The sequence below is a fragment of the Euphorbia lathyris genome, chromosome 6, assembly GCF_963576675.1.
Source record: "Euphorbia lathyris chromosome 6, ddEupLath1.1, whole genome shotgun sequence".
Taxonomy (NCBI): domain Eukaryota; kingdom Viridiplantae; phylum Streptophyta; class Magnoliopsida; order Malpighiales; family Euphorbiaceae; genus Euphorbia; species Euphorbia lathyris.
The window spans coordinates 47265206-47281899 of NC_088915.1; the positions used below are offsets into that span (position 1 = coordinate 47265206).

General features: G+C 40.8%; 1 protein-coding gene across 1 annotated transcript in view; it reads right to left on the bottom strand.

Moving 5' to 3' along the window:
* Window positions 1-269: 269 nt before the first annotated feature.
* LOC136233675 (cytochrome P450 724B1-like) overlaps window positions 270-16694 on the bottom strand; it is a 29969-nt gene continuing 13544 nt past the window's right edge. The window contains exons 4-7 of the mRNA XM_066023390.1: window positions 2712-2790; window positions 1686-1789; window positions 493-605; window positions 270-384 (exon numbers count right to left, since the gene is read on the bottom strand). Coding sequence (XP_065879462.1) covers window positions 270-384; window positions 493-605; window positions 1686-1789; window positions 2712-2790 — 411 coding nt within the window. The remainder of the gene's footprint in view (window positions 385-492; window positions 606-1685; window positions 1790-2711; window positions 2791-16694) is intronic.

A 16694-nucleotide genomic window follows, 5' to 3' on the forward strand; every position in this document is an offset into this window, starting at 1 on the left:
TATTTTAACTAGTGTTCAAAATATTAATGGAGTAAATATGTAATGTTTTATGATAAATGAATGCTACAAAATATAAAAATAGTAAAAGATTATCTTGAGGTTGGCCAAAAACAAATGTTTAGTAGTTGTGTTAGAGGTGCTTTGAAGATGAGAAAAGTTATTCCAGCATTTGAGAAAACTAGTGACAAAAACTAGTGACAGGATGAATCCGTTTCATGGACTATGAAATTATTTACCACACATATTATAATATTGCTATTTATTTATTTTTAAAATGGAAGAGGTGAAATAGAGAAGATGTTCCACTTCAATTTCCAGCATAAGCCTTGCTGGAATTCCACGTATGGATAAGCCATTGGAAAATCATCTGGTTTTACTTTGCACCTGTAATTTAAAAAAAAAATTTAAAAATCTAATATCCAAGAGTGTGATTGCAGCAATTGATGTGACTTAGAGAGACATATATAATGTTAATTGCTAATAAAACATTACCTATAATTAAGGACAATATGATGAAGAAAAAATGCAGTTTCAACTTTAGCTAGCTCGGCCCCCGGACACAGTCGTGGTCCTCCACCAAATGGTATTATCACCTTTTTGCTATTCTGTCAATTTAATTTAATTTAATCAAATAAATTTAAGGATAAGATATCAAAACAGGTCTAAGGTTTTTGGAGAAGTACTAATTTAGGCTCAACGTTCAAAATAGCACCAATATAGGCTTAACGTTTACAACATAATATGAATTTAGGCTTAACGTTTACAATATAGTATCAATTTAGGCCTCATGTACAAAATAGTACCAATATAGGCTTAACGTTTACAAAATAATACGAATTTAAGCTTAACGTTTACAAAATATATACAATTTAAGCTAAACGTTATAATTAAATTAACCATATTATATTCTTTTCCATATTAACTTTATATGTTATCTTTTTATTTAGTTCTATATTCTTATTTATTGTAATACAATTAATTAGTATTCTTGCCCAAATAAGATCTTATATTTGTTTTTCATTAACCATTCCATGACTACTGAATTTCATTGCTCATGTAATTTGTGCAAACTAAAAGTAATTGAATATCAACAATATTTCGAACACTGACATATATCAATATTATTTTAACTAGTGTTTGAAAATATTGTGGATATTCAATTACTTTTAGTTTGCATATATTACATGAGCCATGGAATTTAGGAGTCATGGAATGGTTAATGAAAAACAAATATAAGTTTTTTTTTTTTGTTGGTAGAGAACGAATATAAGGTTTTAATATGCAAGAATACTAATTAATTGTATTATAATAAATAAGAAAATAGAACTAAATAAAAAAATAACGTATATAGTTAATAGGAAAATAATATAACATGGTTAATTTAATTGTGACGTTTAGCTTAAATTTTATATATTTTGTAAACGTTAAGCTTAAATTCGTATTATTTTGTAAACGTTAAGCCTATATTGGTGCTATTTTGTACGTGAAGCCTAAATTGATGTTATATTGTAAACGTTAAACCTAAATTGATATTATGTTGTAAACGTTAAGCCTATATTGGTGCTATTTTGAACGTTGAGCCTGAATTCGTACTTCCCCAAAAACCTTTAGCCTATTTTGGTACCTTATCCCATAAATTTATACATAATACTCCAGTAAGTAGGGAGTGGAAATGATTAACTTACAGTCCATCTCCAGGGATCAAAGTCGAAAGGGTTTTGAGGAAGGGATGTATCAAAATGTGCAGCTGCCAAAATCGGCAGAGCTTTCCATCCTGAAGGAATCACACCTTGGGGAAAACGTATTAGTAGCTTATATGCCATGGGAAGGGAATTGGTCTATAGTCGATGCAGTAACAAAAATATCCATGGGCAATGAGTTTCGATATATTGGATATCTCGTATTCGAAAACTAGCAGTTCGTCATGTTAATCCTCCAGGACCCAAATAACTCGATTTTCTCTCGAATGTTATCAGTTCCGGTACGTAGACCAAATAATACGATACAAGCTTTCAGCCTCATAAACTTTTTTATTTTCGCACTCTGGAATTCGCTAGTGAAGAAATGATTAAAAGGGTTGTATTTGCTAGGGAATTAAGAGTTCCTATTGTAATGCATTTTTCGGGGTCGCAAAGGGGTGTGGAAACACATAAAACTCTTGAACCGCAAGGAGGGGGATGCTGAAGGTAGGGCTAGTGACTGAAGAATTGCATAAAAGAAGAAGAGTGACCTCATGTACGGAATAGGCATCGATAGCGAGGCCATTCTTTCAGACCAAAGAAAAATCTTTTCCCTCTTTGGTTTATGCCCAGTACGATTTGCGCTGGCGGTTGGGCAAACGTGCCCCCATCGTCTAGTGGTCGCAGAGTCAAAAAAAATTCTCTTCAATATATTGAAGGTTCATAGAAAAGAGGAGAGGTAGGTAAGCGGCTGGAAGAAAACATAGAATGTTTTATAGAATTTTTGAAATAATGCAAAAAAAAATTAAGGACAAATTTGAACTAGTCAAACTCCTAAGCCAACATATTCTGATTGATTAGCTTTCTGGGTCATAGGGTGCTGCAATTGATGACTTTACTGCAGGTGTGCCCTCCCTTATCTTTTTTTGGAAATGAGAAACTTGCTCCAAGATACTCTGCAATGCAATGCAATTATTAGGCCCATACCATATCACCCCCGATAACCATATCATCTGACATCTATATAATTACCTTTGCATTTGACATCTTGAGTAGCTTTACGATGGACAAACTTCACGATATTCCCACATCTCATTGCTTCATTTATAACCTTGATAACTGGTGAATAACTCTTGATCGGATTCCTTCCCCGCGGGGGGCGCCGTTGGGATCGGCGGGGGGAAGCTCCGATGCCTAAGTCAGTATATAGTAAATAGGAATAAACTGTAATAACAAAGTAGGAATTAAGAGAGCGTGAATGTGTACCTCAATAGCTTGGGATGCAAGCTATTTATAGTCGTATAGTCGTAACCCTCGGTAACTAGAAAGTCTCCATTAATGCCTCATTAATGGCGGTTACTGATCTTATTCAAGTATGACCGTTAGCTTATTAATGGGTTATTAATTGCCTTTATTGAGGATCAGCTCAACCGTTCGATGGGCGGATCGAGGCATGATGGCGAGTCTCCCGTAGGTTTGACTACGGATAGCGTATGGAGGAATCTATGTGATCCGCCACTTTGATGGCTTGCTCGATACGCCATAGCTTTCCTGGTCGTCCGAATACGCGGTCGTTTTGGTTAATATCCCTTTCAGTCCCATGGATAATATCTCGATGTTATCAGAAGCCCCCCAAAGTAACGTTAAAGTTCTTTAGGGCTTTTGCACTTCCTGGCGTGCCGTCATGATGTGTCGCATTAATTACCGCTCTGTTCCAGACCATTCATCGCACGACAGATGTCCTGGACACACAGCTCGAGGTAAGTGGCGGTACCTTCTTCAGACTCTTTCTTTCTCTTTCTTCCTCATTTCTTTTGATTTTGCTTGCGTTTTTCCAGAGCTTTTTCGGCGTCAAGAATCTTCGAAGCTTCCGATTTTCCATGTAAGTTAATCTTTTTGTCCTGTTCTTGTTGTCATCTAGGTTTTTATGAGTTCCTCCTTTGGTTCTACTACTGAACTCTTCGATTTGACCACTTCCTCCGAGCCTTTGTTTAGTTGGACTTCTTCCGAGAGCTCTAATTCCTCTGAAAGTACCCCTAGTTGTGATTTATCCGAGTTACGCAATACGGTGAGGGAGAGTAGGAATCGTCGCCCTTGTTTAATTGAAATTCAGAACCCTTCCGCCGCTGTAGCTCATACCGCTCCGGCCAAAGAACCCTAGGACCTTTTCGGGAATGGAAGCTTCCCTTTCAACTCCGATTAGAAAAAAGAAGCCTCGTGTGGAGATCACTTCGTCTCGCATTAGTGCCGCGGATCTTGCTGATTTGGCGGATCACTATCCGTGTATTAAAAATTACGAGACCGAATTGGCGGCTGCTCATCAGCGACCCGCCTGTCCCCCTTGTTGAAACACCTTTCCACAGGATTTTGATTTGACAAAATTAATTAAGTGAAATTAAATATTCTACAACACACTAAGTTTAAATGCTTTGATTTATTGTTACTAATGTGTTTGTTCAATGTTGAGTTTATAATTTATTATAAGACATAAAGATCATAAGGCTCAAGCCCTATATGGAAGTCAAGGCCCAAGTCAAACAAGCCCAAGATCACTAAGCCCGCGTATTTCAAAACGCTGTCGTTGAAGTGATGAAACGCATGCTGAGCAAAGAAGGATCCAGTAGATCCACGTAGACAACTTCGGCTAGAAGCTGCTGAGCTGTCTTGACAAAACGTACAAGACAGCCGCTGACCACAAGACAGCTTCCAGACAAAGTATTTCCTCTTTTAGTAAAGATCAGAAGACGCAGCAAGCTGTCTGGTTGACGTTACCTAAAATGGAGGAACATACTGTCACATTGACCGAAGAACAGAAGATGCTGGAATCTGATTGGCCAAGAGAACTGCTGACAGACTGAGTGAAAACGACCTGTAGCCGTTTCCCTCCAACGGTTATTTCGAAATTCAAAATAACCAGAAGCTCTCACAGCTCTCTATAAATAGAGCATTCAGAATCCACATTCAACAGAGAACTTTGAGCTAAAGCCGTTACGCTGACCAAACGTGTATAAAAGTTCTCCATCAAAAGCAAAGCAAATTCTTACACTACAAGCTTATTCATTTGTGTAAAAGTCTAGAGTGATTGATCCTCAATCATCTAAGGTGTTCTAGCAATTGTTGTTTAGGACAAATCTTAATCATTTCTAGGAATAGAAAGGAGAAGCTAAGTACTCGGTTTTAGTACTTAGTGAATTAGAATAGAAGTGAGTAGAGGTATAGAGGAAGGTACTTTTGTTATACTCAGCTTCTGACTTGTAAAGGGTTTTCGAGTCTCTACCTTTAAAGAGCTCAGTAGTGAATTGGAAATCTCGGAACGTGTTCCGGGGACAGGACGTAGGCTTAGAAGAAGCCGAACCTGGATAACTCCGCTGAGTGAAGTATTTCTAACCATTAACTCCTTAATATATTGCTTGCTTAAAACAAACTAAAACTGACCAAGTAAAAGAGGTCAAGCCGAGTTGTGCGCTACCAACGAGTTAGTTCAGGAATAGACTCTAAGTGCTATTTCCTGACCTAAGCAACGAAGCTGACCTAGTCACTAGTTGACTAAGCCAGTGTCTTGCTGATTGCTAAGTGCCGCTGTTACATAATCTTTTCTCAAAGGAAAGAAATCTGCCCTAATCATTTTAAAAAAGGTAAAATAGTTCCTAACCCCCCCTTGGAACTATATTTGCAACCTTATAAGGGACCAACAAGTGGTATCAGAGCTTAAAAGCTCATTACTAAAGGTCTAACAACCTTGAGTTGATCCATACCATGGGTGAAAACAGCACTCGGTTTCTCCCTGGAAACCAGACAACTCAGATATTACCTGAGGGGCTGTCCATTATTAGGCGTCCCCTATTCTTCGGGTCAAACTATACCTTTTGGAAGAATAGGATGAAGAACTTCATTCAAGCTACAAACATAAGTGCCTGGCTATCTATAGTCCAAGGCCCGTTTGTACCTGTGAAAGTTGTTGCTGGCCAGTCAGTTGTCAAAGCTGAGATTGAATGGACAGAGGATGATCTCAAGAAGCTACAAAATCATGCTTCGGCTATAAATATGCTTCACTGTGCGCTGGATGCTGCAGAGTACAACAAAATATCAGGTTGTGAGTCAGCACAGGAGATCTGGAAGAAGCTGGAGGTGACCTACGAAGGAACCAACAAGGTGAAGGAGTCCAAGGTCAACCAGCAAATGAGATTGTATGAGCTGTTCGAAATGAACAATGATGAGGGGATTTCTGAGATGAATGCAAGATTCACCAACATCATAAATGAGCTCAAAAGACTTGGAAAAATCTTCACTCAGGAAGAACAAGTCAAGAAGATACTCAGAAGTCTTCCTAAGGACTGGCAAGCCAAGAAGACAGCCGTTGAAAAAGCTCAGGATTTAACCACCTATAAATATGATGAACTCATAGGCTCACTGCTGACCCATGAGATATCCATGAAGAATTTCGAGGTGAAGGAAAAATCCGAAGACAAGAAGCAAAAATCACTTGTCATGAAAGCTGACTCAACTGATGATGGCTCAACTGACGATGAGGAGATGGCTATGTTCACGAGGAAAATGAAGAGGCTGTTCAAAAGAAATGACAAATACTCCAAAAAGCCTTATAGAAAATTTGACAAGTATAAGGCTGACTCAAGTGACAGCAAATTCAAGAAGGATAGCTCAAAGCCCATTACATGCTTTGAGTGCCATCAAACCGGACACATCAAGTCAAGCTGCCCAACTCTGAGGAATGACAAAAAGAATGGGAAGAAGGCAATGGTGGCAACATGGAGTGACAGTGATGATTCTTCATCAACTGAAGCTGAGGCCACAAAGTCAGCAAAGATATGTTTCATGGCTGACGAACTTGCTGAACCATGTATTTCTGAGCATGCTGACCAATCTGATGAGTCAGATAATGAAAAGCAATCTAATGAGGTAATCTCACTCTCTCAACTCAGAAATGAAATGGGTAATGCCCTGAGTGATCTTTATACACTTGTCAAAAAGTGTAACAAGAAGATTAAGTCACTCAGCCGGCGCTGTGATGAGGTGGAAGAGGTCAAACTGAGTGACCTCAGATACCTTCTTCAAGACAACTCAGTTTTACATGAAAATATGAAAACCATTCATGAGTCTGTCTCTGAAGTCCAGTCGGTTTCCAAGAAACTGAGGAAGGATGTCACAACCATTCAGAACCAATTAAAGGTTCCAAACAAAAACAATTTTCCTCTGAGAACTCAGTATCAAGGTACTCAGTACCAAGGTACTCAACAGAGTCGAAATCCCCAGCGAAAAGTCCAGTGTGACTTTTGTGGGAAGTTAGGACACACTACTAAAGTGTGTTGGCACGCTCAGCACTGGGGTGCTGACAAGTCAGTAAAAAATCCTAAACAGAAGGTCAGTTGTGACTTCTGTGGAAAGAATGGCCATACTGTCCATATATGTCGCCATAAAATAAAATATGATGCTATACCTGTTGCACCTAACAAGTCAGGACCCAAAAAGAATTGGGTACCTAAAAGTAACTAGTTACAATGCAGGTAAGCCTGAGATGTGCCGAGAAGTCAAAGATGTGGTATATTGACAGCGCATGCTCAAGGCATATGACGGGTGATGAAACTCAGCTCATCACGTTTGAACGTAAACGAGGAGGGAGTGTAAGTTTTGGAGACAACAAGAAGGGTAAGATAGTAGGCTCAGGAACCATCGGAGGTAATCCTACTATTGAATCTGTCTCCCTAGTCAGCGGACTCAAATATAACTTACTCAGCGTAGCTCAGCTATGTGACAATGGGAGAAAAGTTGTATTTGATGCTACTAGATGTAAAATATACGAGGGTAAAACTAATGAGTTAATTTTAACTGCCCCTCGGATAGATAATGTCTTTATGCTAGACTTAGAGAAAAAGTTTTCAAAAACTGTGTGCTTAGTAACAAAGGAAGAAAATTCCTGGCTATGGCACAGGAGACTTGGTCATGTAAGCATGGACCTCCTGGCCAAACTAGCAAGAAAGCAATTGGTTGAGGGACTGCCTGAACTTAAATTTCAAAAAGATCAATTATGCCACGCTTGCCAAGCTAGAAAACAAACCAAACAATCTTTTCACAGTAAAAACATTGTCTCAACTAAACGTCCGTTAGAATTACTACACTTGGATCTCTTTGGTTCAGTCCAGCCGCTGAGTCTGGGTGGAAGAAGATTTTCCTTGGTCATTGTAGATGATTTCTCTCGGTATACGTGGGTTATCTTGCTGACCAGCAAGGATGAGACCTTTGAGACATTTTCAAACTTGGTTAGAAAAATTGAAAATGAGAAAGACCTAAAATTAGCTCATATCCGTAGTGATAACGGTGGAGAATTCAAAAACCAAAAGTTTGTTGAATTCTGTGAAGCCAGCGGCATTGACCACAACTTCTCTGCTCCTAGAACGCCTCAGCAAAATGGGGTTGTTGAAAGGAAGAACAGAACTCTGGTTGAGATTGCCAGGACAATGCTGGATGAGCATAGGCTTCCAAAGTATTTTTGGGGAGAAGCTGTTAACACAGCATGCTATATTCTGAATAGGGCTCTAGTTAGACCTATACTTAAGAAAACCCCCTATGAACTTTGGAAAGGACGAAAGCCCAACATTGGATACTTTCGTGCCTTTGGCTGTAGATGTTTTATTTTAAATACTAAAGATAGCTTAGCCAAATTTGATTCAAAAGCCGATGAGGCTATCTTTCTAGGCTACTCAACAAACAGCAAAGCATACAGAGTTTTTAATAAGAGAACTCAAGTATTAGAAGAATCTATACATGTGCAATTCGATGAAACTGACCCTGCGGGAAGATACCAGCCGCTGATAGAAGATGAACCAAACTCAGCACCTGCTGATCAAGAACCAGCTACTGAGTCCTTCACAAAACGGCTGACCAAGAGTAAGAGTGAACCTAAAATTACTTTCACTAACCCATCTACTTCTGCAGAGAATGTTGAAACACAAATAGAACAAGACACGAATCTACCCAAGGAGATAAGAGTCCCAAGAGGGCATTCAGAAAATGCAATTCTTGACTCAGCTGGAAATACGCTGATGACAAGGAATCAACTAAGAAAGTATCTCGGCAATGTAGCTTTCGTCTCAGTTCAGGAGCCGAAGAACTTTGCCGAAGCTGAGCATGACGAATTCTGGATGAATGCCATGCAAGAGGAACTCAACCAATTCAGGAGGAATAATGTATGGGAGCTAGTGCCACATCCAAGGAGCCAAAAGACCATTGGAACGAGATGGGTCTTCAGGAACAAGCTGGATGAATAAGGAAACGTAGTCAGAAACAAGGCAAGACTTGTAGCTCAGGGCTACAGTCAGCGAGAAGGTATTGACTACGGTGAGACCTTTGCCCCAGTGGCAAGGCTAGAAGCAATTAGGATTTTATGTGCATATGCATCTTATATGAATTTTAAACTGTTTCAAATGGATGTTAAAAGTGCATTTCTTAATGGAGTAATAAACGAGGAGGTCTATGTCAATCAGCCTCCAGGGTTTGAGGATTCTAAGTTCCCAAACCACGTTTACAAACTCAAAAAGGCTCTGTATGGTCTCAAGCAAGCACCACGTGCTTGGTATGAGAGGCTGACCAACTTCTTACTGACTAGAAATTATGTCAGAGGTCAAGCTGATACAACCTTATTCATTAAGAGAAAGGGTAAAGATACCCTGCTGGCACAAATATATGTAGATGACATCATATTTGGTGCTACTAATGAATCTATGTGCAAGGAATTTAGCAAGCAAATGCAGACTGAATTCGAAATGTCAATGATGGGAGAACTCAACTTCTTCCTTGGACTTCAAATTAAACAAGGAAAGAATGGCATATTCATCAGTCAAGCTAAATATGCCAAGGAGATATTGAAGAAATATGAACTAGAACATTGTAAGCCAATATCCACTCCTATGGACACTGACACTGTCCTCTGTGCTGATGAGAATGGTAAGTCAGTAGACAGCAAGTTGTACCGAGGTATGATTGGCTCTTTACTTTACTTAACAGCAAGTAGGCCGGACATTCAGTTCTCAGTATGTTATTGTGCTAGATATCAGGCTAACCCTAAGGAATCCCATTACATAGCTGTAAAAAGGATCCTTAGATATTTGCAAAGCCCAGTAAATGCAGGTTTGTGGTATCCAAATACTCATGACTTTACACTCATTGGATACACTGACGCTGACTATGGATGGGACAAGCTCGAAAGAAAAAGCACCTCTGGAGGATGCCATTTCCTAGGAAGCTGTCTTGTATCTTGGTTCAGCAAGAAGCAGGCGTCAGTAGCCCTGTCCACAACTGAAGCTGAGTACATTGCTGCTGGAAGCTGTGTTGCTCAAGTCCTATGGATTAAACAACAGCTTGAAGATTATGGTGTTCAAACAAAGACAATTGAAGTCAAATGCGACAACAAAAGTGCAATTGACCTCTCAAAGAACCCAATTCAGCACAGCAGGATGAAGCATGTCAGCATAAGACATCACTTCATCAGAGATCATGTACTCAAGAAAGAAATTAAGCTGACTTATGTGCCAACAGATGAGCAGCTTGCTGATATCTTTACAAAGCCTCTAGCACGAGAGCAATTCAGCATACTGAGAGAAGCCATTGGTATGTTTAATCCACTGTCTTAAAATTCCTAAGTAAAAATGTGATATGATGCATGCTGAATGAGTGATGCCATGCTGAGTGCCTAAAGATTTTCATTCAAAATCACATGCCTAGAAATAAATGCACACTGAGTGAGTTATCTCATACCGAGTAACTAATCTCTATAGCTATCCGTTGAACAAAACTGACTACTCAGAATATGAAATGTTTATAACAACACACGCTGAGTAAAAGTAATTATTAGCATTTAATGCCACCACACGTGTAATGACACATGTACTGCGCATGCACCGAATACGTCTTAAAGTGTCATAAATGTCAGGGTTTCTGCCGATTGGACAACCCAAGGGCAAAATCGACCTAAATTCAAACGGAAACCTAAGTTAAAAAATCTATAAATAGTGGGTATTTCCCCACTACCTTCTCTCTACGCGTACTGAACTTTAGAAAGCTTCAGAATTTTCCTTAAGCACTTACGAACTTCAGAACCTCCCAAGATGACAAAACCCTCTTTCAACGTCTCCGGTGCCGGTCGTTCCAAGAACACCACCGATGAACCATCTAATAGTAATCCATCAACTCAGCCTTCACCATCCAAAGCTGTTGGTAAAGAACAAGCCACTCAACCTCAGGGAAAACCAGCTAAACCTAGGCAGTACATTCGCGTATTCGAGAATGTACGAGAATGGAAAGTAGAACCTTCACGATGGGTTTTTCAGACCTTCATCGACTCAGAACAACCGTTATGTGATTGGATAAAGAACAACGGCTGGACCAAGCTGTTCTCCCTGCGTTTTCCCACCTACCCTGACTTGGTTATGGAATTCTACCATAACCTCAAAGCTGACGTAAAAGACCATGACTACTTAGTCACCGAAGTCAGAGGAAAAACCATCTTCATCAACCCAACGTACTTGGGATCCCTACTCAGTCTCTAAACTGAAGGTGCTGAGTTAAGAAAAACTGGTGACCAGGAGGACATCTACTATGATGAAACCTTCTGTAAGCCTGCTGGGTACATTGGAGAAGTATCCAGTTCATCCATGGGTCAGCATCAGAAGATGGCCCACTTCCTGCTGGTTCAACTGATCTACCAGAAGATCCACTGCACCAGCTCAGCGTCTCACTTCGAGATGTGCTTTATATGGCACATGCTGACCTACAAACCGATCAACATGCCAGTGTTTCTAATAGGTGGATTCCTGCACAGCACAAACAATCTAAGGCTAGGCTCCCTAATTACCAAAATCCTAGTTGACCACCAGGTTGACCTACAAGGAGAAACCTGGATGAACGGATCTGAGATCACAGCAGCAGCACTGCGTGCCCTAAAATTCAACCAACCATTGAAGAAAGGGAAATTTATTGAGCAGCCAGAAGGGCAAGCTGAGGAAGTGCTACCTGTTGAGGTAATCATCCCAGCAAAAGGAAAACGGACAAAAGCTCCAGCGACTCGAAAAAGGAAGCCTACTGGTACTCCATCTAAAGAAGCTGAGCCAAAGTCCAAAAAGACCAAATCAGCTGCTGAGTCACACCAAGACAAAACTCAGTCAGCTGAACAGCACTGCCGGCAAGATGAGCCTGCACCTGAGGATACAACTGATCCTCCTCAGAAGAAGCAGAAAACTTCTACTCTTTCACCCATCAACGCCCTTCCACTTGACTTTGTAGTCACTTCGGATTCACACTATGCTCAGCATCATGTTGAAGAAACTAAGCAACAAGAGGATGAGGTAGACCTGGACGAACACTTCGTCGCTCAGCTCGAGGAAGAGCTTGAAAACGACGATACTGAGGATGAAGGGAATGCACAGGAGCAAGCGGAGGAAGCTGACTCTGAAAGGACAACCAGTGAAAATGCTCAAGCTGATCAAGCTACTACTGAGTCAGTCGATGGAGTTGAACAACATCAAGAACAAACTAACCAGCAACCTGCCGATCAGAACATACAAGGCTCTCCATCTCAAGCTGATGAGAATCAAGCTGATCTTCCCCAAGTACAAAAGCCCAGAAGAAGAAGACTGGTAAAGGCCAGCATCTTAGACCAACCAGTCAGCGCACCGGTACATGATCCTTCCAAGGTAAAGATGACCTTCTTTAGGAAGCCAGTTCCTTCTGCACCAACTCCTCAGCCTTCCCAGGCCTTAGAAAAACAAGCCTTTGTTTCTACCCAGGAACATGCCGAACAACCTAACCCTGTAAATCCAACAATCCACACCGAGCAAACTCAAGAAGAAAACATAGCACCCGTCAGCTCTGAACCTATCCAACCTGACCATTCCACTGAAGCTGACCCTGCTCACCAAATATCTGGACAACAAACACTTGAGCAGAACCCAACACTAACTCCAGTCCCTGACCCAGCAACCTCTTCTTTACCTGGTCAAACTGATATCTCTCTGGCCACAACAAATGTCACTGAGTCCAGTCAAAGAATCATTGACTTAGTGCAGGCCCTGATTCGAGACATTCAACACTCAACTCCTCCTGCTGCTGCCATTTCTCCAATTGAGTCTACTCAGCCTTCTCAAGTAACTCACCTTCTCAATGAAGTTAAGGAACTTAAAGATCTGCTAAGTTTTCTCCTATCTTCGCAAGCACAGCATGCTAGGCAGGATTCGATAGCTAAACTGGCTGAGATCCAGCTGACCACTGTTCAATGCCTCACTACTCTATCTACCCAGATCCAGAACCTGTCAGCTGTGAATCCCAATCTCGCCACGTCTTCTGAGTTAAAGATGTTGTTTGCTTAGCTTCACACTGAACAGAACAAGACAAATGATCAGCTTGCAAACACATCTCAATGCTCAATGGAGCAACTAAGTGAAGCAGTTCGTCTACTCAACCTTCACAAAGAGGAAATGGACACCGCTCAGCTCAAACAGGATGCGCTACTGACCACTTCCCAGAAAATTTTTGACCATGTCAGACATACGAATCTTCAACGCGAGCACTACGACACTTCACTTCTCAAAACTTTCCACAACTCTTTTGCTGCGCTGACAGACACAATTACATGGCTGGGAAAAGGACAAGCCTATGTACTCAGTATGCTCAGTGCTGCTGACATCCGTCTTAGTCCTGAGGTCCTAAGCAACGGTGCTCCTATTTTTGATGGGTTAGACGAAAGTGCTGATCGCTTGAAGACCTTCTCTGCTGAGCTATCCAGAGCTGTTCTTTTGGACTCCTTCAAGTTGCCTCCACCTGGTGCTGGCAAAACGGGGGAGAAGAAAGATCAGCGAAGAACTCAAGCTGAAGGCAGTCAGCAAAAGAAGAAGAAATAGATAGCTCATTTAAACATAGTCTATACTTAGTTATTTCCTTCTTCTTATGTATGCTGACTATTCTATGTTATCTAATATAATACTTGCATTATCAATCCAACTTGTGTTACTTATCCTACCATGCTAAGTATTATGAATGCATCTTCTAAGTACAAATTAAACTCAGTAAATGAGTAGAATACCTATTAAATGCATGATGTGTAGAAATTAATGTTTGAACCTGTCTAAACTAAACCATTGAACAAATAAATTACTCAGCGCTCTGTCACTATACATTACTTCCGCTGAATACTGAGTAAAATAGAATATGTCCCATAAGCTGACCTATACCTGAAAACTGATCTTAGACTTATTCAATTAAACCTTAGAATGTTTAGAATAAAACTAAGTCAGTAGCTCAGCCCTGACGGGGGAGTTCACTTAATCAAAAATGTCAACTATCATGGGGGAGCTCAACGCTGAGTTCCTTGCTGATTAGTTTTGCCAACATCAAAATGGGGGAGTTTGTTGAAACACCTTTCCACAGGATTTTGATTTAAGAAAATTAATTAAGTGAAATTAAATATTCTACAACACACTAAGTTTAAATGCTTTGATTTATTGTTACTAATGTGTTTGTTCAATGTTGAGTTTATAATTTATTATAAGACATAAAGATCATAAGGCTCAAGCCCTATATGGAAGTCAAGGCCCAAGTCAAACAAGCCCAAGATCACTCAGCCCGCGTATTTCAAAACGCTGCAGTTGAAGTGATGAAACGCATGCTGAGCAAAGAAGGATCCAGAAGATCCACGTAGACAACTTCGGCTAGAAGCTGCTGAGCTGTCTCGACAAAACGTACAAGACAGCCGCTGACCACAAGACGGCTTCCAGACAAAGTATTTCCTCTTTTAGTAAAGATCAGAAGACGTAGCAAGCTGTCTGATTGACGTTACCTAAAATGGAGGAACATACTGTCACATTGACCGAAGAACAGAAGATGCTGGAATCTGATTGGCCAAGAGAACTGCTGACAGACTGAGTGAAAACGACCTGTAGCCGTTTCCCTCCAACGGTTATTTCGAAATTCGAAATAACCAGAAGCTCTCACAGCTCTCTATAAATAGAGCATTCAGAATCCACATTCAACAGAGAACTTTGAGCTAAAGCCGTTACGCTGACCAAACGTGTATAAAAGTTCTCCATCAAAAGCAAAGCAAATTCTTACACTACAAGCTTATTCATTTGTGTAAAAGTCTAGAGTGATTGATCCTCAATCATCTAAGGTGTTCTAGCAATTATTGTTTAGGACAAATCTTAATCATTTCTAGGAATAGAAAGGAGAAGCTAAGTACTCGGTTTTAGTACTTAGTGAATTAGAATAGAAGTGAGTAGAGGTATAGAGGAAGGTACTCTTGTTATACTCAGCTTCTGACTTGTAAAGGGTTTTCGAGTCTCTACCTTTAAAGAGTTGAGTAGTGAATTGGAAATCTTGGAACGTGTTCCGGGGACAGGACGTAGGCTTAGAAGAAGCCGAACCTAGATAACTCCGCTGAGTGAAGTATTTCTAACCCTTAACTCCTTAATATATTGCTTGCTTAAAACAAACTAAAACTGACCAAGTAAAAGAGGTCAAGCTGAGTTGTGCGCTACCAACGAGTTAGTTCAGGAATAGACTCTAAGTGCTATTTCCTGACCTAAGCAACGAAGCTGACCTAGTCACTAGTTGACTAAGCCAGTGTCTTGCTGATTGCTAAGTGCCGCTGTTACATAATCTTTTCTCAAATGAAAGAAATCTGCCCTAATCATTTTAAAAAAGGTAAAATAGTTCCTAACCCCCCCTTGGAACTATATTTGCAACCTTACAAGGGACCAACACCCCTATGGGATACTTGTCCGTATATAGGAGTCATGTGGAGAGAGGATTCCGCCTCCCTCTTCCCCAGATGATGGGGGATATTCTGGAGTTCTTCGGGATCACTATCTGCCAACTGCATCCAAATGGCTGGTTGGACATAGCTCTAGATTGTTTTTTAGCTTCGAATTTGGGGGTAGTCTGTACTCCCCGTGTCTTCCGATCTCTTCACAAACCGTCAAAGCATCAAACCGAATCTTTCTTCACCTTTGTCAAATTCAAAGGTTATTCGCCTTTTTGTGATAAGATGTCAAACGTCCATCTCTGGGAAGAAAAATTTTTCTTTGTCAAAATGGAAAAGGGTGAATCTCTTGGATTCCCGTTAAATTAGAACGCTAAACCTCAACATATGGTCGGGGACTTGCGTATACGGACTGATAGCGATGAAAAAGTGGCGGATCTCATGAAGAGCATCAAAACAGATGCTTGGACGTACGCCGATGCTCTAGAGTTCATGATGAATGACATTCCCCTCGTCCGTCGTGTGGGGGATGTGATTACTTACATGAAGTTTACGCAACTTGATGAAGGTAACTTTGTTCCTTCCTTGAACCTTGATTATTTTTTTGTTCCCTTGTCAGGGATTTGTCTGAAGCCAGTCACGCCCTTGTAGAGAAGCGTAAAAAACAGAAGGAGCTGGAGGCCTAAAAGAATGCGCAGGTGGCGAATCCCAGTAAGAGGGATGAGAAACGCCCTCTGGAGGGTGCCGCGAATCCCCCTAGTAAGAAGACGAGATCAGCCGCTGCGAGTGGAGAGAAGTTGCTGGCGAATGCCTCGAAGGCTGGGAAGCCTAGGATGGACTAGTTGAGTTCCAACCAGGAGCAGGTACGATCGCCTTACTTTTCTTGTTCCTTGGGTTTTATAGATCCTGATCTTTTGCTTGGGTAGGTGATCAAACCTGACTTGGGGAAATACTGGCTCTCCAAGTATGGTGCCAAGGGGTCCCTAACGAGGCGGTCGTGAATGACTTGGATGAAGCCATTGGACAGCTTGGAGAGGTTCATGAGAACCAGACTAAGTTTTGTGGGTCTGATCATGCCAAGATGGGGAAAAGGGATCTCCTTCAGTAAGCTTTTCTCTTTTTGTTTTACATTTTTGGATGAAAGAGTGATCTCCGTGAAGGAGACTTTGTTTCTTAAACAGTCTTTTTTATCTTGTCAGGCATATGCTCATATGCGTGCAATGGAGGCGAATCTTCTCCAGGGAGTCGCGGAT